The following is a 21,962-nucleotide window of genomic DNA, read 5'->3' on the forward strand; positions in this document are numbered from 1 at the left end:
CGAACATTGTAAATACCGATATATAATTTTTATGTACAATGTAATCATTGTGTTAAGAGTATAGAAAGACACAACTGCCATGTTTTTACTTCATTATGAAATGGTAAATTCTGTTTTTCCCAACCCACCTACAATTGCCATGTTTTTACTTCACTGTGAAATGATGAATACATGTTTTTCCCAACCCACTTCTGTTTTGTCACAGAAACGATAATGCCACATTTATGACTTGCCCAGTATTTCTCTTAAATGAGTAGCAGATATATATGTATATATTAGTAAATTTCAATTTTTAAATAACTGAAATTTAGTCAGTTTTTTAAAGTGCTCGAGAGTAAGTGTTGAGTGATCGTGATTAAGCCTTGCAGTGGAATAATAATGCTTAAATACATGCTTTGCGTGAACCGCTTACAGTGATGACAACTGAATTTTGATAAGTTTAGTATTAGGAGTGCAGAATGGTCCCTGAAACTTGACCTATTAAATCTTCTAATCTAGGAATACAAAGCATAATTTATTTGGAAATTCATGAATTTGACATTGTTACATGCTTGGGCAGACTCGACTGTTGCAGGGAAAGCACCAATTACTATACAGTACTTGAATCCATCAGCTGAACGTGAGTCTCATTGTTAGAGTGATTCTATCCAGACTTCCACTTCTTTACCCTATGAACAGCATAGTATAAGACAGTTTAAGAGTTTGCGTGAGGAGCTTTCTTTGTATCAGCTGTATGCATAGTAAGTCGCAGTCCTGCCAGTAGCATTCAGTGTTACACCAGATGTTATCAGGTACTTTGCTATTAGTCATTAACATCTTTAGGGATGAATGGGTTAGCTTAATGAGCTTATGCTGTGGCACACTTCACTGGAGTGCTTGCCACACATGTGCTGATCCAGAAATAATTTTCTGATCTTTTTTTATTTATTTATTTGTTTATTTTTTTGCTGAGCATTTTTCTTCATGTAAATTCAGTTGTACCATTATGAAACGTACATCATGAAATGTGGCAAAGAATCAATTTTCACATGGATGTTGCAGAAATACAACATGACAATACTGTAAAGCCTCACTATATCAAATTGATTGCGGGAAAGCCATTCTGTGGAAAATAATAATATGTTAACATAAACCTGCATGCAGATAGCATCAGGGTGATGCTGCCAAGCTGCTTTGTAATTTGTTATATAACTTACATAGCTAGTCACCTTCTTTCGGTTCTACTCATATCCATCCATGCTTCTCACTCTCACTTATAATGAATAACAAAGTATTTTTAGTGCCTGTAACTCCCTCAGTGGAAAATAAATTTTTTTTTATATAAGCATGCACACAGATGACGCCATGGTGACACCGCCAGGCTGCCTCCTAGTATGTGGTACATAACTTATGTAGCTAGTCACCTGCTTTCAGTTCCACTCATATCCTTGAACACATCTCACTCTCAGTTTTAATAAGTAACAAAATATTCTTAGTGGTTGTAGCAGTGTCTGTAGAAAATAATAGTGTGTGCGGATACAGTAAATCCTCGATATGACGAACTAATTGGGGGGAGGGGGGGGTCGCTATATCCGAAAGTTTGCTATATCCGATGGTCGTTATTAACTGGGGGATTACCGACCCAAGTTCGCTATATCCATGGAATTGTTCGGTTCTGCATGCGCAACCACAACTTACTCTATGAAGTTTCACATGGAGAATTCAATGGTTTATATAGTTATACAGTACATGTACAGTAAACATCATCCTGTATGAAGTTGTATGTATAAATACAGTGCCTATAATGTAATGTAGTACAGTTACAGTACACTTAACATGCCAGGGAGTGCCAAGAATTGATGCTGTAGTCACCACAGGAGTAGGAGGGAGGCAGGGGGGGGATTTCTGAAGAGGTTAGATGCTGGCACCATACAGTACACCTGTACACCAGAGCACATGACACTGTACACACCAGAAATTTTTGTACTGTATCACAAGGGCACTGTACTTAATTTAACACTCTTTGATAAAAACTGAACACTCCAGAACAATATTTACACTTCAGTACAGTACTGTATACACCATATATCATGACACTTTATTCACTCATTCATTATCCGATTCAGCGAATATTATTTCTGGTGGCTCTGGTGTCACCTGTGTCAGTGAGGAAGGTGTGCTGATGCTAAAAGCCAAACTAGGGAGGCTCACAGAGAACGTTGAAGCAACAGATACACTCGAGGTCTCTGACACAGTATGTTTCTTTCCTGAAGGCTGGGCAACAGGCTTAAAGAAGCCTGAAATTTTTTGCTGGACTTGCCTGGCTTGGTTTCTCCTCATAAAGTCCAGCGTAGTCCATCTGAGGAGTTCATAATTTTCCCCCAGAAAGCCACCAATATCCTCTGCGACAGCAAAGAGTGTGTCTGCTGCATCAGTGGCAGAGGAGTGGGATGGCCCACGTGGGCTCTCCTCTTCCTCCTCCGCAGATGGTTCAGGCATTGTCAGTTCCTGAACTGTTTCCTCCTCTGTCTGGTGGTGGTATCCAGGCAGACCACCATCCAGCCATCTCGTCCAGCCACTCTTCCACCTCTTCTGCAGGGATGGGGCCTCGGCCAGCTGCAGCTAACATTTCGGCTGCCCTTGGTGGCTCAAACTCCTCAAAATCTGGCTTCTGGACTGGAGTTGTAGGGGTTTTTAGGAGATTACGCTGCACATTGTGGATATTAGTCACTGGCACTTTCCTCCAAGCTTCTGCCCAGTTCAGAATTGCATCCTTGATATTATATTTCTTAAAATTGTCTAGTGTCTTCTTCCCCCTGTTGTCCACATAGTCCTCCTGCTCCATCCCATCCTCTATCACAACTAAGCACTGGTCCATGTAAATATTCCAATAATGCCTTTCGCACATTCTATCACCCCCTGGTCCATTGGCTGAAGTAAGGCAGTCGTGTTAGGATGTAAAAATATTGCCCTTATTTTTCCATCCTTGGAACACAATTTCACAGTGGAAGGGTGGGCTGGGGTATTGTCAAGGAGGAGCACAGCCTTAACATCCTCCTTACTGATGCCAAACAAGGCCTGGTGCTGCCGAACGGAGGGGTCAGAACTGTGATGAGAGCAGTCAGTTATAATCTCCTGGGTAAACCAGGCAGAAGGGTTGCTGTAGTATTCTTTAGGAAGCTTCACTATAATGTCTTTCAGAGCCCTTGGCTTCCTACTAATACCCACAATGGCTGGTTTCAGGCAGTGGGACCCGTCAGTGTATGCATGGCAACACTGACATGCGATCCTTTGTGCACATCCTCCCCAGAGTGCTGCTTATTGTCTTGGAGGCCTGCATATTTTGGGGCAGTGACTTCCCAAAAAGACCAGCTTCGTCAGCGTTGTAGATTTGGAAGTCGTGCTGGCCCTTCTCCACCTTCAGCTCACGAAAGTGGTTTATGAAGAGTTCCATTGCGTTGGCATTGGCGCTGAGTTGCTTGTTTGTGATGGCCTTATTCACAATGCGGTGATGGTGCCTAAAGTGCCACAGCCAGCCATCACTGCACTTGAAATTCTCATGGCCTAAGTGACGAGCAAGCCTTTGCGCTGCATGTTGAATATTAACATCATGAACAGGAACACCCTCTCCTGTCTTCTGCATATACCACTTCTCCACTGCCTCGTCGAGATTTTCCATGGGAAGTCATCGCGTGCGTTACAGTTCCTTCACCTTCTTGCCGGCCTCCATTGCTTTCATGGCCTCCTTCACCTTCTCCTTCCCCTTGATGAGGTCATGGACTATAGTTTTCTTCAGGTCATATTTATTCCTGAGTTGACTTCATGTTGCCCCTTCCTCAGACTCCCGAATAATATAGTTCTCAGTCAGGGAGAGAATCTTCCTCCTCCCCTTGCTTGAGGATGAAGGGCTAGTTGATTTTGAAACCATTCTTGCCCTTGGTTGGAAGTGTAGGTAGGTCACACGTAGTACGAGAGGTCACGCACGTGAGAGATGTACGGTGGGAGAGAACCAGACAGAGTGAATACTACACACAGGCTGAGATAGACCCAGCGCCGAAAGGGGTGAGGTGCACGGGCTAGCTAGCCTATGTGACTCGTCACGCGGGCACTCCCTCAACAATGAGTCACGGGAGCCAGCTGCTATGCAAACTTCTGCCGCATACACTGACCAAAGATTGCTATATCCAGGGGAGTTTGCACAGGGAATGCTGGGTCATGAACTTCTGCCGCATACACCAAACAAAGGTCGCTATTTCCGGTGGAAGTTAGCTCTGGGAATTGTGGGTTGAGAACTTCCGTCTCTTACACTGAACAAAGGTTGCTATATCCGGCAGATGTTTGCTCTGGAAGTGGTGGGTGGTTATATCCGAAGTTCGCTATAAAAAGGCTCATTATATCGAGGGTTTACTGTACTGTGTTGTTAAGTGAAGACGAAGGGGAGCTGCAGGGCTTGGTGGACGAGTTTGGGAGATTGTGTAAGAAACGGAATCTAAAGGTGAATGTAGAGAACAGTCAAGTTATGGTCTTTGAGAGAAGTGAAGTCAACGAATGTACAGTGAGGTTGGATGAGGAGGGAATGGAAAATGTGAGTGCGTTTAAGGACTTGGGTAGTGTGATGAGTAATGATGGAAGTTTAGAGGGTGAAGTGCTTGAAAGGGTGCAACAAGGAAGAAAGGTTTCTGGTTCCTTGAAAGCAGTGATAAGAAACAGGGAAGCAAGCATGGAAGTGAAAATGTTACTACATGACAGTATTGTGATACCAACTCTAATATATGGAAGTGAAGCTTGGACCTTGCTGGAGGGACAGAAGTCAAAGGTGAAAGCAATGGAAATGAGTTATTTGAGAGGAGCCTGTGGAGTCACATGGTGAGACAGACTGACAAATGAGAAATTGAGGGAGACTGACAAATGGGAAAGTGAAGGAGTGTTGTGGTGTGGATGTGATAGGAAGCATTAGGAGAAACACACTGAGGTTGTTTGGCCGTGTGGAGAGGATGGAGAGTGAGAGGCTGGCAAGGAGAGTGTATGTGAGTGAAATAGAGGGAGGGAGAGGGAGGGGGAAGCCAAGGATGAGACGGAGGGATGGAGTGGAGAGGTATATGAGAGAGGGGGATGTGAGCTGGGAGCAAGGCAGTGAAATGGCGGAGGACAGGGCGACATGGAGGCGATTTATCTGTGGTCACCCCATACGGGATTAAGGCATCTGGCAATAGATAGATGGGTAGATAGTTTGCGGAAAAATGCAAGCAAATGCGAGTGCCAGACTATTGGTGCCAGGCTATTTCCCTTGTGTTATCTAACCTATATAGCTAGTTACCTGCTTTTGACTATGCTGATATATCAACACATCTCACTGTCACTTTACACATCTCACTCTCCCATTTAACAAAAAAAAAAATTTTTTTTAGTGTCTGTAGCTCATTGTGTGAAAAATGATAAAATGTTTGCATAAACATGCATATGATGGCACCAGGCTGACACCACCAGGCTGTCTCCTTTATGTTATGTAACTTACATAGCTAGTTGCCAGCTTTCAGTTCTGCCTTGACAACTGTGTTGTGGTCACCCCATGTGTTTCCTGCAGTTTGGAAGGACCATGTGATGCTACCATTTATATAGACACTAGTTAGGTTTAGCCAAAAAATGTTTGGTTGGCTCAGTGGCATTTGATAAGTATGAAATCTGGTATATCTGGGTTTGATAAAGCCATTTTGACGAGTAGAAGTAAAATCTGTGGAGTATCACTAACTTCCCGCTCTTCCTGTATTGACACTAATTGATGTACAGATACTCCAGTTCTGTACTTACGTAAATTCGAGTTACATAAATTTGGAGATAGGTGAAAACTAATTTCAAAGATAAGGATATAAAAATACGTATTCTGCCTATTGAAAATGCTCGCGTAGTCCTATTTTGTCAGTCAGGCACCAGGTGGCATCTGTGCGCTTCCTGCCTGTCAGTTTGTTTTGCCAGTACATATGTGGTTATTGTTTAGTAGGAGGTACACTGTTTTGTGTCTGTGTGTGTGTGTGTGTTTGACCCTCAGCATGTCTCAGAAGTGGAAGAGTAGTGGTGGTGGTGAGAGCAGCAGCAAAAAACAACGCACTATAATGATGGAAATGAAAGTGGACATCATTAACCCCTTACCTGCATGTATGGCTGGACCACGTCGTGCCCCTCCTGCGGGATAGCAGCGCTCTAAATACACGATAAATTAGCTACTTCCAGGTCGATGGAAGTATCACTTATCCTTTTTCCCTTTTTTATATATATATTTTTAGTATGAGAATAGATCATAAGGGATATTTCAATGGGTAATGAACATGGAAAATTAGCAACCAAGTGCACGTGGGGTGTTGGCAGGTGATAAATTAGCTACCTTATGGCCACTGCCAGTATCATTTAGCCTTTTCCCTTTTCTATATATATTTTTTAGAGTGAGAATAGGGCATGGGCCACATTTCAGTGGAAAAAACCAGCCAGGAGTTGCGTTGTGCGGCATGGCTGTAACTATGCGTGGGAGGGGGTAAGGGAGGGGAGGTGGGGAGGCGAGGCAAACACATAAATTACTAAATTGGTAATACTGGATGCGAGTATTAGCGGTATTAGCAGCACTGCCTATAGCTACACACTGGCAGTAGTAATAGATGATACAAGACTTCACAAGCCTGGGCGATTTTTAAAAATCCTGAATCACAAAAGTGACGCCCCTCGATATGATACTTATCGCTGAGTGAGGGGTGTGTGGCATATAAGGTCTGGGCCAGCCCATGGGGGTCATGCAGTATTCAGAAGCTGTTCGACGCAGGTTGCGTTGAAAGAGTTCGAGAGGGTTGTTGCTCCTGGGCTATGCAGCATCATTGGCTGGAGCTAGAGATGATTTAGGTGCCTTCTCCTCTTCTCGTCGTCCTCCTTTGCTGGTGTATTGTCTTGTTGCAGTTCTGCCACAATCTCTTCCTCCATTTGGTGACTTTATCTGGGCACACCAGCATCCTCATCCAGTCACTCTTGCAGCATCTCCCCAGCAAGGGTCCCTGCCCTGCAGCAGCCAATATTTCTGCCATCCTCAGTGGCTCAAACCCCTAAAAATCATGCTGTTGTGCTGGAGTGTTGGAGGTTCTGAAGATTTTACATCACTCATTCTTGAGCATAGCAAGTGACACTTTCTTCCATGCCTCTGCCCAGTTGAAGATGGCATCCTTTATTATGTATTTCTTGAAATTGTGCAGAGTTTTCTTGCTTCTGGTGTTCTCATAGTCATCCTGATCCATTCCATCCTGAGTTACAGTGAGGCACAGTTGCAGTTAGATATTTCTGTAGTGCCTCTTGGCACTCATTATAACTCCTTGGTCCATGTACTGGATTTTGGCAGTTGTGTTGGCTTGCAGGAACAAGGCCTTGATTCGTGAATCCTTGTTGCAGAGTCTGGCAGAGGAAGGATGGACTGGTGCATTGTCCAACAGCAGCACTGCCTTCATTTTGTCAGGACTGATGTCATAACTTTTTTGGTGCTGCCTCACAGCATGGTCACAGCTCTGGTGGAACCAGTTATTAATGATATCATGGGTAAACTCAGTAGATTTTTTCCCATGGCAGCCCACAGGAAACTTGACCATGATATCCTTGATTGGCCTGGATTACTTGCTTTTACCTACTATGACTGTTTGTAGGCGATGAGAGCCAACAGCATTGGCACAGGCCAGAGTGGATAGACACTCTTTCTTTGCATTATGCCATGGGGTGCTGCCAATATCTTTAGAAGCCTGTGTGCTTGTAGGAAGAGCATGCCGGAAGAGCCCAGTCTCGTTTGCACTGTAGATTTGAAACATCTCGTCTGCACTGTAGATTTGAAACTCATGCAGGCAGTCTTCCCTCATCAGGTTCAAAAGATGCTGATTGAAATGGCTGCACAATGTCAACATTGGCACTGAGCATCTCTCCAGTTATGGTCTTGTTAACAGTGCTGTGGCACTCGTGAACCTCCACAACCAGTCAGCATTACACTGGGAATCTTCGATTCCAAGGTGTGTAGTAAGCCTCTGTGCTGCATGGTGGAGGTTCAGGCCATGCACAGAGACACCCTCAGCTCACTACTGGGTGTACCACTTATATGCAGCTTCATGCAGCTTCTTGTTGGGCAGCTTCTTGTTCTTGAACACATCCTTCCCCATCCTTTTGCTTTCCATTTTCTTCATTGCCTCCTTTGTTTTACCTTTAGGCCTTCAGGATGTCATGAAGGGTCAACCTCTTAAGCCATACAAGTGCTTGAGGTCACCCCTGCTTGTGCTATTTTTGTGGGCCTCAGTCACCACCTTCTTCTCGTTCGTTCGTTGAAAGATTCCCTACACATATAGTGCAGGCCGGGCCATACATTAGCACGGTCAGTGGTGTATGGGCTGATTAAAAAACAGTAAGTGGGGAGAACAGGACCTGGGGAATGCCCAGCACACACATCCTGTCTCCTGACTGGCTTTGTGGTGTGTGTGACCTTCTTCTCAGCTGTTGCAATATTTCTCCTCCTTGCTGTTTCAGAAGAGTAGGTGATGGGAAATGCTTTACTAGAGACTTTTTCACAGTCACAGTGGGAAAACACTTGGCACTGTTGAGAGACATGAGAGGGGCATGAGGTTGCCTAAACACAGTGAAAGACAGCAAGACTGAGGCTGACCATGTGTGATTCAGTGTATTCACAGACTCCTGTCCACCCCACATATCTCCAGCATAGCCCAGGTGGGTAGGAAAAACTACCACCAACCACAGTAACTGCATTCTGAGTGACCCTGTGCCCAGGGAGCAGCCTGTGAGGGCTGTGTGAAGCACCTCCTGTAACGGATATTGTACGTCATAGCCGAAAAACTGTCCAGTGGGCTCAGAGGCATTTGACGAAAGTTATTTGGTATAGGCGACAAATTGTTTGATAGCCTTCATAGTGTCCATTAAATCCAATGCAGGTATCCACTGTACCAAGGGCCATGATAGTGAGGGTCTGCTGTAATTATGTACCCTGTCGAAGCTACTAATTTGCATCACTGCAGCATTTTCAGCCAGTTTTATTGATGTATGATGTAGCCCATAATGATTGTACTGTAGTGTTATTCTGTGATTATGTGTATATGACATATGGATCCTGCTAAATACGATGACATCAAATACAGTACAGTATTTAAGCATGGGTGTAATAGAAGTGTAAAGTTATGGTTTTACACCTTCGATTCATTTCTGTGTGTGTGTGTGTGTGTGTGTGTGTGTGTGTGTGTGTGTGTGTGTGTGTGTGTGTGATTGGCAGTGGATATTGGTAATGATAGTGCAATATCTTACAACTCTTTAAAAAAAGAATGCAACGAACTGCATGTTGATATAATAAACAGTTTCGGAGATACAGATTTTTATTAGAAGCATGCTCAGCTCTTATCTGTTATCATGCCAAGAGCATTTTTGACATTTTCTTAAGTGTCATGTGCCCTATAATGATTGCATAATTGGTCACTGATTATATATATATGAGTGTTGGTCATTGTAGAGATAATAACAACTAAGTTATCGTAATTTGAAAATAAGTGGGTGTTAGAACAGTGTAAAGATGGGGTTTTTACTTCTTATGCATACAAGGGCTGGCACTCCCATTTAAATGGCCACACAGCGCACTAAGAAGATGGCCCCAGACAGATGGCTGGGATGAATACATGCTATTACCAGGGAGTGATAGTGCCACATATTCTTCCACAGTGCCCCTATCCGGTTCATTTGAGAGAGAATGTGACACAAAATCACTTCCCCGTATTTCAAGGCATTAGGCTAAGTTCACGAATAGACTAGTGCTTATTTGCAAATGTGTGGAGAGGATGGGGGATGATAATTGGGTGAAGAGAGTGAGAAGTGTTAATATTGGGGATGGGGTTATGAGGGGTAGACCGAGAAAGACCTGGGACGAGGTCATTAAGTGTGATGTCAGGGTTAAGGGACTGAACAGGGAGGCTGCAATGGATCGTGCAGCGTGGAGAGCCGCCATTAGGTGACCAAGGCTGACACATGCAAGCATGTTGGAGCCTTTAAAAACGAAACGAAACGTGTCAGTGTCCCTTAACGTAATGTTTCCTCTTTAACAATGGTGATTGAATAAAAGCATCTGCATCCCTAAAGGTGTTAATTTTTCCCAGATTTTCTTTCCCTCATAAATCATTATTAGAAGAAAGATGTATAAATTACAGATATCATGTATTGTACTCTTAATTTATCGGCCCTCTCTAGTTAGCTTAATTTTCCATGGCAGTGCTAATCATAAATTGTGTGATTTTTTTTTTCCAAAGTATTTTCCTTTTATTTTTATTATGAAGAATATTATATTTAAAGATTATTGTATATGAAAGGCTGTTGCTAACATAAAGTTGCATTAACTTGAAAGAAGTACTGTGGGATTGGCTGTTTTACCATGAAAAGTATCAGTCCACACTTGGTCTACTGTAACGTACATTCCACAGTTGTTTTCCAGATTTTTGTTTACAACATATTTTTTGGGGTTTAGCACATGATATAAAGTTACTCATAATTTTATTAAGTATTATTTGAGCTTACTTAGTTAAGTCTTTGCAGTCACTGATTTCATCAAGTGGCAGCATTGTATCATGGAGACCTTATAGACCCTTGGCTGTTAATGCTAAGTTGCTGTAGGTACTGCTGATAATGTTGCTGGTCAGCATACAATGCTTCTTTATCACCTTCGTAAGCTTTTGCTTGGAATATTAATATGTGGCTGAAGGAAACCATTGATTTTATTCTTGAAATCTCCTTTTTTTATTAATTTGTCCAAATGATCCATTGGAACTTAACACACCATCTTTTGTCCTTGACTCGCAGATCCTGTGTATGGTAAGGCGGCTGCAAGCAATTCAGGCAGCTATGTATCTTTTTGTTTACCTGTTTGACTTAGTGCTAAACCACATTACATCCCATACTGTGTGATGACCCATTCTAGCAATTTATAACATATTCAGAGAGATACTAAAGACTAACAGTTTTGGATGAGTAGTTTGAGTGATGAATAACTCTTTGCTGTACCCATATATGAAAATATGATACACCATCAGCTTATAATCCCAAACAAAGTAGACAAGTACTTTTAGGTCACATTTATTAATTGCATTTGGCAGCATGATTTTCTAGGAGTGTGATGATTAATTGGTTTACATAGAAAGACATTATTTATACAGAGCTGTACAGTAGTTGTGAAAAAAATAAAGATTCAAGTGCATGAGTACAGTACAGTATAAAGCAGCATGTGCGTTGAATGCAGTGAACATTACTTGTTGTTAAAAAATTTAGATTACATGTGAGGCCATCAGTAACAGAACATGCCGAGCGCCATGGTTAACAAAACTATGTTATATACATGTACTCCAGTGTATAGCTTTGGTTTTTATCTTTATGGTCAGTAGACTGGAGGCAGGTACTGTAAAGCAGATAGCAACAAGGTCAAAATTCCCAGCAACTGCAGGGGCAACTCAGCCTTATTGTCAGGTACCTGCCAGTGTCAACTATCCTGTGTTTTACCAAAAAATTCTGCAAGAGACGAGAGTTGTGGGAGGCAGAGGACTGGCAGCTCCACCACGACAGTGTTCCAGCCCATTCGTCCCATCTCATCCCCTCCCCCAACACAGGCTCACACAGGTCCAGCAGGCTTCCTGCTCTCCTGATGCACTGCCCTACTACTTTTGACTAGTTCCTAAATTGAAGATGCCATTGAATGGTTCGGGATTTGAGAACATAAATAAGATTAGTGTGACAAAGGTCTTGCTGGCGATCTCATAAACTGACTTCACAAAATGTTCCAGCCATTGAAGGACCACTGGGCTGTGTGTTTAATGCAGCACCAAGGGGCATGCAGTCAGATCTCATTATACCTCTGTTCACTATCTGATAAATCACAACATCGATACTTCACTGGGTATACCTTTTTTCGGAATAATGATAAAAAATTTGTCATGATTTCATAAGAGTGATAATTGTGACAGCCACCTTCGAGAATCTTGTGTGGACGCAGTGACACATGCAAGACGACAATCAGCTGTCTGAGCCACCCAGTATTTACATTTGTTGTGATTGTCTGCTTTTCATTGCATTTTGTGCATGAAAGGCCATTGAAACACCATTGATATTGTCATGTAGCAGTGCAGTTGCTCAACACAGTGCAGTGTGGGATGTTAAGTGAAGTGGAAATTTTTAGTGTGAAATACTGAAGCTTGTGACCTAGAATTTGTGTCAGCCGTATGTGCATTGCCTCCTATTCAACTGATGACAGTGCCTCGCTGTCAGCTGATTGAGCCAAGGTGGTCGCCCACTGTTTACATTTGCTGTGATCGTCTGCCTTCCTGTAAGCCAGAAAATCATTTAAAACACTGAGTGGTATCCTGATGACCAACCCATACCTGTTCCCTACATGCCAGCAAGTGGGTTGGTGGAGGGTTAGTGTCCCACCCTGGAAAACGACTAACTAAAAAGACAAACAAAATGCCACGGACCATGACTGACCTAGAGGTGATGACCAAGGACTGGACAAAGGACATGGATCGGATTTAAATGTGGAATGTGAGAGGTACGAATGATGAGGTGAAAGAGAGATTGTCCAGGTGCTTGAGGAGACAAAAAATGGATATGTGTTGATTGACTGAGAACAGATGGAGAGGTGAGAGTATGAGGGAGTGGAAATATGGATTAGGTATGTGGGGGGATTAGGTGAGAATGAGAAGACAAAGGAGGGTGTATGTATTGGTGTATACAAAAGATGGAAGGAGAATATAAGAGAGTATGGATTAGTTGGTTCAAGGATTGTGTTGATAAGATTGAAAGGAGGAATACAAATTTGGGCTATTGTGTGAGTATATGTGCCGATAGAAGACCATGCAAGCAGAGAGAAAGAAGATTTTTGGGCAAATGTGAAAGCATGCATAGAAAAGTTTAAGATTGGAGGTATGAATGGAAAAGTAGGGAATGTAAAGGTGGATGGAGTAGTTGGTGAGTGGGATGTTCCTGCAGAAGTGGATGAGAATGGTATTGCTCTAGGAGACATTTGTGTGGGGAGGGGGCTGATGATAGCCAGCTTTCATCGACATGCTGGGGTATCGCATATAGGGGTATCGTCTATCGGTGTCTGCCTGTAAATACTGTATGTATATATATATATATAGTAATCCCTCATTTATCCAGATATAATAGAGCCAAAAGTGTGTCCGGGTAGTGGCAACATCCAGATAATGAACACTATTCCCCTGCCATACCCAGACCCTACCAATACCTAACTCCAACCTCTACCTAACCTATCTCTACCTAACCTATTTGTACAGTACCTATGCATAATTTGGTAGTGTTTTCCAGTTATTCAGGCATATTTAGACCTCAAAACACACATAGGAATATCCGAAGTACAGTAATGCTAAACACCAAGAAAACCACAGAAAACCAAAAACACCCTACCTATACACTACTGTATGTATAGTACCCCTCCTTATTTTGGCAGTGTTTTTCAGTCATTCTGCCATAGTTTGACATCAAAACATACAAAGGTTTATCTAAAATAATTTTCAACACCAAGAAAACTGTGAAAAAAAAAATGAAAATAAAAAAACATCCTACCTGAACACTACTGTATGTACAGTACCCCTCCTGATTTTGGGACTGTTTTCAGGTCATTCTGCCATATTTTGGCATCAAAACATGCATGGGAATATCCTAAATAACTTTTTACACCAAGGAAACCTTGAAAGAAACCTAAAATACCTACCAAAAAACATTCTGTTTGGGTACTTAGGACTCAGTACTCTACAGACAGGCTTTGGAACCCGCTCACCTCCAGCAGGTGTAGAGTTGTCCCATGTGGTCTAGTGGCAAACAGTCATGCCTAGCTAATGTCCCAGAACTCCTCCTCCTCCTGAACCTGCTGGAGCTGGGCGATGATTGGTGATGTACGGTGCGGTGATGGTGGCCTACCCACCTCAGGAATTTCCGAAGACAGCCGCAAACTTACGGCCAACGGAGACTCAACGGCTGTCGACATGCTCAGTTGCGAGTCCAATGGTGAAGGTGGGAAATGAGGTGGTAGTGGTGGTGGTGAGAATGGGCTGGCACTCGTGGGGATCACAGGCTTGAAGAAGGAGTCGATCCTGGTCTGTCAATAGGATCGACAATTCTGCTGGAGGATGACAGTGTCCCGGACTGCCCGCAGCTCCATCGCCAGGTGAAATTATGCAAGATCTGGCGCCCAAACAGGATGTAACCAGCGGTTCCATGCATAATCCGGCGTTGAGTTGTATCAATAGGCTTTTAAATGGTAGCCAGCCAGCGTTGTATTGCTGTCTTACTACTGTATCATTATTTTATTGTATTAATGCTTCATTTTCATCTTTTTCTCATGGTAAAGTTTTTGGGATAGAGGTTCGAGACGGATAGGAACGCAATATCCAGCTTGACGTCAAATATTGAGCTGATGGGGGGTACTATGCAATATCCGGCGTTTTGCTTCAACAGGCATAGGGCTTGGCTGAATTACATAAGATAATTGAGAGTTTACTGTATATGGTTACCACTCATAATTGAAATGGTTTCCTGGGTTATGGAAAACCATCAGGCTAGGGTTACCATACGTCCATATTTTCCCGGACATGTCCTCCATTTTGGTTCTTATTTGTCCATCTGAGGGGAATGCCTGATTATTTACAGTTGTCCCGAATTTTGCCCATGTTACACATCGCCAGAATTTTCCATGTGAAACAGGTAATATTGTACTTTAGAATTTGGAGTAAGGTTTTTAATCTTGAGAGAAAGTTTGTGATTTGCATGCTAATTCAATCCTGGAATGTTTAAACTCACTGTGTGGTTCACTTTCCTTCATGCATTGGTACTGTAGCAATTCCCCAGGCTCCACTTTAGTAAAATTTGAAGAATTAGACTAGCGATTGAATCCATAATACTTTCAGATATTTAACAAAGACAGCATGTCATGTAATGCACATAACACATTAATATAATAAAAAAAAGTTATTCATTGCTTCAACCCTCTTTCCTCTGACTCCATTGCAGAGTGTCCTCTTGTTTGGATGTTCAAATATTGTAGCCCTACATTAGACTTGTCACTCATTGTCGAGCCACCTGAAGTGGAAAGAGTAATGATAAGTGATAGGTAAGATGGGAGAAATAGGGAGAGAGGAGGGCAGACACAGAAAAAATATGATAAAGGTGTAAGAAGTAGACAACAGCACAGTTGAATGGATGATAGTTGCCACCACCTACCACCTGTTCAAATTGGTATCTGGCAGCAACCCTAAGTTTTATAACAGTGACAGTATCTAGTATCAACCGTAAAGTTTTATAGTAGTGACATAATGTCTAGGTGACAAGATACAAAGTGACATTATATCCTGTGACAAAGTGTTCGATGACTAACTGTCCTAGAGCCAAATGGCTGGAACCAGTTAATCCATTTTAATGTGTTAGCAGTGCTTAGGGCATTGCAATTTTGAACATAGAATTTTGGTACCATTTCATTGCTATGCCTCTGTTCCCATTGTACACTATTTTATGTAAGATTCTGTTATTATTGCTGTTTTTTTTTTTTCTATTCATTCATTCCATTCGTTCATTGGAGCCCAGGCCTAGGCAAGTTGGTCCAGACATTTAAGATGAGAGTGACCAGCCTCAGTCATTCCTGAGTGGCATTACATGAGCAATTAAAACCAGTCACTCCTTGGATATAATCCTGCATCGACTCAATTCGATTGGAGCGCCATAATTACCCACTAAATGACCAGGTGCCATGATTTGGTTATATGGTTACCACCCAGTGTAGTAAATGGTTTCCTGGTGTACAGGAAACCATTTGGCTTGTCACTCAGTGTAGAGTCACCCATAGACAGGAGGAAGAGGAAAGAATGAAAGATGAACAGATGAGGAAGGAAGGAAAGAAGGAAGGAAAAGAGGAATGGGCAGGCACCTGAGAACAGCACTATATCGAGTGAGTGGATGATGAGCGTCCCCACCTACCACCAACTTTTTCAGAAAAATATGGCGCCTGGTGGTTTAGTAGGTAATTAAGAAGCTCCAATCGGATTGAGCCAGTGCAGGTTTATATCCAAGGGGTGGTTGAGGTTTATTGCTCATGTAATGCTATTCAGGGATGAGTGAGGCTGGTCACTTTCATCTTAAATGGCAAGACCTACTTGCCAAGCCCCAGGCTTCTACTCTTCTCATGGGGCAATGCAGGATTAGATGATGATGATGATGATGTTACTTCTGACAAATCAATGTGTTTGTGTTTTGTTTTTTAGTTTATAATAAACTGCACCTAGCAGCTCTTTTCCTGGTACAGTATACCTATATATCAAGGTATTAGGTTGTTAGCTCGGTGTTAGTTTTGTAATGGATATGGTGTTTTGAACCACATGTTGTAAGGTATTAATATAGATTAATGTTTTTCAGACACAATGGTCTGCAGTGGTTGTTGTGCAACTTTGGACCATGTTGTCACTTACCTGTACAAACTTTTGCACCAGAAAAGTAAGTAAGAGCATGGCACCCAGTTAGACTAAGACCTGCATGTGCCACTCTGTCATGTTACAGATACGATGGTGTGTACAGGCTGCTGTGCGACCCTTGACCACATTGTTACTCACCTCTTCAGAACCTTACATCAGAAGAGTGAGTAAATACTATAGCAGTATGCTGCTTATAAGACTTTACTTTTAAATTTCTTGTTTCAGTTTGTGCATGTTTGTAAATTATTTTATTTTGATGTTAAAAGTTTGCCTTATCATCAAGGCTACTCAGTGTATGAACAGTCCTTTCATGTTCAAACCTCAAGAGTTTGTGAGTTTTTGACACACAAACTGGGAGTCATAAATTCATATATTATTATTTATTTATGTATGTATTTATTTATTGATGTTAAATGTTTGCCATATCATCCAAGCTACTCATTATATGGACAGTCCTTTCATGTTGACACTTCAGCCATACATGTGTTTTTGACACAAATTGGGAATCTTAGATTCATGTCTAACAATCACTACCAATATTCTGAATGTTTTGGGCAATTTAAGAGCTCCCATAGTTACTGTTTTATTCCTTGATTGTAAGAAATGATCTTTGGACCAAGGGAGCTAAAATGAACAATCAAGAACCAAGAGGAGAGTGTTAGTCACAGAGAAGTATTAGAGAAAGAGACAGTGGTATACAGTACTTCCAAGCCAGTGTTTCTTTGAAGAAGTGCACCAGCAATTTAATATTTATTGATCTATATATAAAATATTACATGTAGTGTTTATGTATGTTATTTGTTAATGTAATTGGGAACACTTATATATTAGCTTGCCCTAGGGATCAGTTGCCCTTCAAGACTTGTAAAACATGGCATGAATGCTTGTAACAGAGCTTCCAGACAATTTTGAGTATGTGAAGGCAGGCTGCTGCAGCCACTCCAACAAAAAACAGTTATATGTCATTGAATTACTTTCTATGTTTTGGGGAGTTGAGTATTGAATCTTCTGTTTGTAGAGATTTTTTATATGTGAGTAAAGTCATCATCATGGTTTAAAACAAAAACTTTAGTGTGAGAATACCAATGAAAGGATTAATGCAGTGGTATTGATATTTCTTATAATTATATTTAGTAGGGATATCTCATAGGAGAAGAAAATTTTCTGGTGTTGACCAGAATAAAATGCAGCACATGCATGCAACAGCAGCAGTGAAAGAGTAGAGAGATGTGGAGAACGATCAATCAGTCACTGCAGTATTTTAGCAAGGTTATTTTGTATGTACTGTATATTATTCATGTACTGTATTTCCTAACCCAGCATTACACAAAGTTTCGTAAAGTGAGAAAAACTTTTTTGGTGGTAACTGAAATACGTATTAAAAAAAAAATAATAATAATAATATTAATAATAATGATGAAAGGGATAGTGTTCTGGATTTTTTTTCTACCAGCTCAATTATTTTTTGTAACACTTGCTGTCTCTGGACGCGGAACCTGAAAGTGTCCAACCCACTCTTTGGATGTGGATCTGCATCCAGACAAAGAAATATTCATCATAAATCAGGAATTGCATCTAGCATCCTAAAATTTGGTCTGATATTAGCCTGATTGAATTTCCAGTTCGATGATACTACAGCACAGTATTTTCATTCAGGGGAAAATTTAAAAACGTGACCAGAAAACGCTTAGAGAAAAAGTGGTATAAACATTCTTATGCTCTCTTTCAGCTTGTACTTTTTTTTTTTTCCAACAGAGGAAGGAAAAACAAATGAATAAAAAAAAAAAATTAATCCATGCACCAGATAACTAGTGTCTTGTGTTCATAAAATGTCTGTAACAGTTAGACTTGAACAGCAGTAGGTTGAAGTTTGGAGGGAAACAACTCTGGGGAAGCGAGTTCTAGAGAGATGCAGTTCGGGGATAAGAATTCTGAATACAGTAGTTCTGCAGTATGGCTGAGTGACATTCCAGTCATGATCGCTGCCGGCTGCAGTGTCTCTTTTTTCTTCTTTCATTCTCTGCTTTTTAACGGTATAAAAACAAATTCGCTGAGTCAGATATTTCGTGGGCTGTCTGGACATCGCTACTCCTCACCCTGCCCTTGGGTGGGAAAGGAGGTTCGGATGATGATGATGAAAGAATTATCAGATTAGAAGAAACTGGAGCTCACAGATTTGAGATAAACATTCTTATACACTCATTCAACGTATACCTGTCATGACTATTTTACTTTATGCAATATCACTTGCTTTTTTCTTTCATCTTATTCTGCAAAGTCCCAGTCAAATTATACCCATCATAACTATTTTACTTTAAACAATATCACTTTCTTTTTTCTTTCATCTTATTCTGCAAAGTCTCAGTTTTCAAACAATATAAAAACAAATCTGCTAATCCAGATATTTCAGGGTGAAAAAATGATCAGAAAAGAAAAAACTCAGGCACGCGGCAGGGTAGGAGGGAGGTTGAGCGGGAAGGGAGCCAAGCAGGAGGGTTCTGCTGGCTGCAGGGGGGTTGGACCAGAAAAGTGTTAATATAGACTGCAGAATGTGTACATTATTATGCATTATTTGTTCATTTCTATGTTGCAGTGTCTTACGTTGCATTTATGTTTTGGTTATATCTATCTATCTATTGCCAGATGCCATAATCCCTTGAGGGGTGGCCATTTGACTATGATTTATTTGTTTTACGGGGAGGGGCTTTAGCCCTCCATCATCCCACTTGTTGACACGTAGGGAGCACGTATGGTTTGGTTATATGGTTACCACCTAGCATTGTAAATGGCTTCTTGGCTTACAGGAAATCATTTGGCTTGTCACTCAATATAAAGCCACTTGTAAAAGAAAGAAAAACAAGAAGAAGTGACAGGAAAGATGGGAGAAATAGGAAGAGAGGAGGGCAGGCAGAGAAAAGGAATGATAAAGGCTAAGGAACTGATGCAGTTTATGTAGCAAAGCTTCTGCTATACTCTGGTACATTTGTTTGAGTCCCTTAATAACCAGGACAAGAGCATGTATCATCTTTAGCACTTACACTGGTTGCATGTATACCTGCCCCAGAATTTGTGCTTTTCACCATTCTAAATTTCTGCCTACCTGATTCACCCAGTTTTATGTCACTTTGTTATCGTGGTTGTCCATGTGGTGTCTGTTCTGCAAAATGAATGATGTGTTTGTGACCATTTCTGCTTTTTAATTGTTACGAGTATGTTTTTTACTAATATTGATTTCTTTACCGAAGAGGCTTTCTTCTTAGCCTTTTACATTATACCTGACATTATCCTCTCCACTCTTGATTGAATGCTTGTAATTATTCATTGTAAAACTATTATTATCCTCTAGGTTTCTAATGTGTAAAATGAGTGTGGAAGAAACTCACTATGTATCATTCTTTTTAGAGGTAAAGACAGCTTACACCTAATTATGTTCTTGTTTATACCAAAAACTTCCCACTCCATTCATGTTGCTTATTTCATTTTATTATTATTATTTTCCTTTCTACAGAACAGCCTGAACTGGCTGCTTTAAGTCTGTATTGGTTTCCTTTTTTTTTTTTTTTTTTTTTTCTCAGATGCATTTATTCATTGTAGGTGAGATCCTGTTTATTGATAGAATGAATTGATACTGTATTTAACCTTGCCAGTGTGAAAACTCTCTTCTAAGCTTAGGAGAAATGTCTGTGGATAGAAGGAAATGTACTTTATTGGATTGAAAGAGCTAACATATTGGAAAAATTCTATCTATCTATCTATTGCCAGATGCCATAATCCCGTAAGGGGTGGCCATTTGACTTTGAGTTATTTGTTTTACGGGGAGGGGCACTAACCCTCCACCAACCCACTTGCTGACACGTAGGGAGCACGTATGATTTGGTTATATGGTTACCACCCAGCGTTGTAAATGGTTTCTTGGCTTACAGAAAACCATTTGGCTTGTCACTCAATGTAAAGCCACCTGTAAAGGAAAGAAAAGCAATAAGTGACAAGAGAGATGGGAAAATTAACTCCATATATACTGCAGAAATTGATACACTTTCCCTGGCTATCTTCCTTCCTCCTCACCCCATCTGTAGGTAGGAATAGAACATGATGATAATGATATGTCATGATAATTATGAAAAGATTGTGAATGGATGAATGGAGCATATTATTTCTACCATCTTCATCAGTATAAAAAATATGGCTTCCTTTTGTTTCATTGGGATGATTAAAGTCGAGAAATTTGAAAACAGTTGCAGGCAAAGCTATCAGCAAAGTATTATCTGTCTATCTATCTACTGCCAGATACCTTAATCCCGTAAGGGGTGGCCACAAACAAATCACCATCACATCGCCCTGTTCCCTATCATTTCACTGTCCTCCCCCCAGCTTACATCCCCTTCTCTCGTATACCTGTCCACTCCATCCCTTTATCTCATCTTCGGCCTCTCCCTCCCTCTCTCCCCCCCCCCACATCTCACTCACATACACTCTCCTCATCAGTCTCTCGCTCTCCATCCTCTCCACGTGACCAAACCACCTCAGTGTATTTCTCCTAGTGCTTTCTGTTACATCTGCTTCTACACAATTATAGCAAACCAGTCATCTGTTTACTCATTATTCACACCTTTTCAGGTTCTTATCTCCTTGCTGTAGGTTATGCCATACTCATAAAGGTACATGTGTGATACCTGTGGGGTAGAGCCATGCAGTCAGCTTTAAGGTAGGGCTAGAGAGTTGGTGTTTTACAGACTGACACCGTTGAACCTCCAGGGAAGAAAACTTTAGGGTACAGCCATACAAGCAAACGGCAAATTACAAGTGAGGGCCTCAGTTTCATAACATTGTAAGCACCACTCCCGGGGCTTGTGGAGTTATGGGTACTGGCAGCCGCCTCAGGTGTTGCACTATCTTCCCACAAGTAGATCTTAGCAAATGCTGACAAGGGAAGTGGTCAAAAATCCAACAGTATTTAAATGGATTTTCTATCTTACTCATTTGAGGAAGGAAGTGTATACCAGGGTTATTTCCATACAGCTGTAAGTCTCTGTCTATTCCTTTAAAATTCCCACTCAGCAAATAATGGTGGGAGATGGTGAACATACCCTCCACGTAAGCCAGTTGGAATGACCGACCAATGAGAACCTGGCCTGCATACCGCGTAGAGGCGGGTAGCCAATGACAGTGTCTCCAGGAAGAAACACCAATCAGGATCGCTCTACCACATGTCGCAAGACACCGCTCAATGTTTACAAGCTCCAATATCCAGTCCCACCAAATTTTATACTGGAGTTAGAGTGTGACGGAGTAATTTCGAATTATTTTTTTCAAAGCGGAGCATATTACTAATAATGGCTGATGTTAGTGATAGCTAACACCTTTACCATCCACTCTCCTGTTAATGAATACATTAGCAATGTTATAACATTAACATTTTTTATTATTGTATTGAAGATGTGATAGGAAGCGTTATGAGGAACA

General features: G+C 41.4%; 1 protein-coding gene across 1 annotated transcript in view; it reads left to right on the top strand.

The window, feature by feature from the left end:
• The window catches only part of Ranbp16 (Ran-binding protein 16), a 133,408-nt gene that overhangs the window by 91,816 nt on the left and 19,630 nt on the right, over positions 1 to 21,962 (top strand). Inside the window, exon 17 of the mRNA XM_080273940.1 lies at positions 16,444 to 16,521. Within this exon, the coding sequence (XP_080130066.1) occupies positions 16,444 to 16,521 (78 nt within the window). The remainder of the gene's footprint in view (positions 1 to 16,443; positions 16,522 to 21,962) is intronic.

The sequence above is a fragment of the Coenobita brevimanus genome, chromosome 6, assembly GCF_032717465.1.
Source record: "Coenobita brevimanus isolate Jiangsu-jjx chromosome 6, ASM3271746v2, whole genome shotgun sequence".
Taxonomy (NCBI): domain Eukaryota; kingdom Metazoa; phylum Arthropoda; class Malacostraca; order Decapoda; family Coenobitidae; genus Coenobita; species Coenobita brevimanus.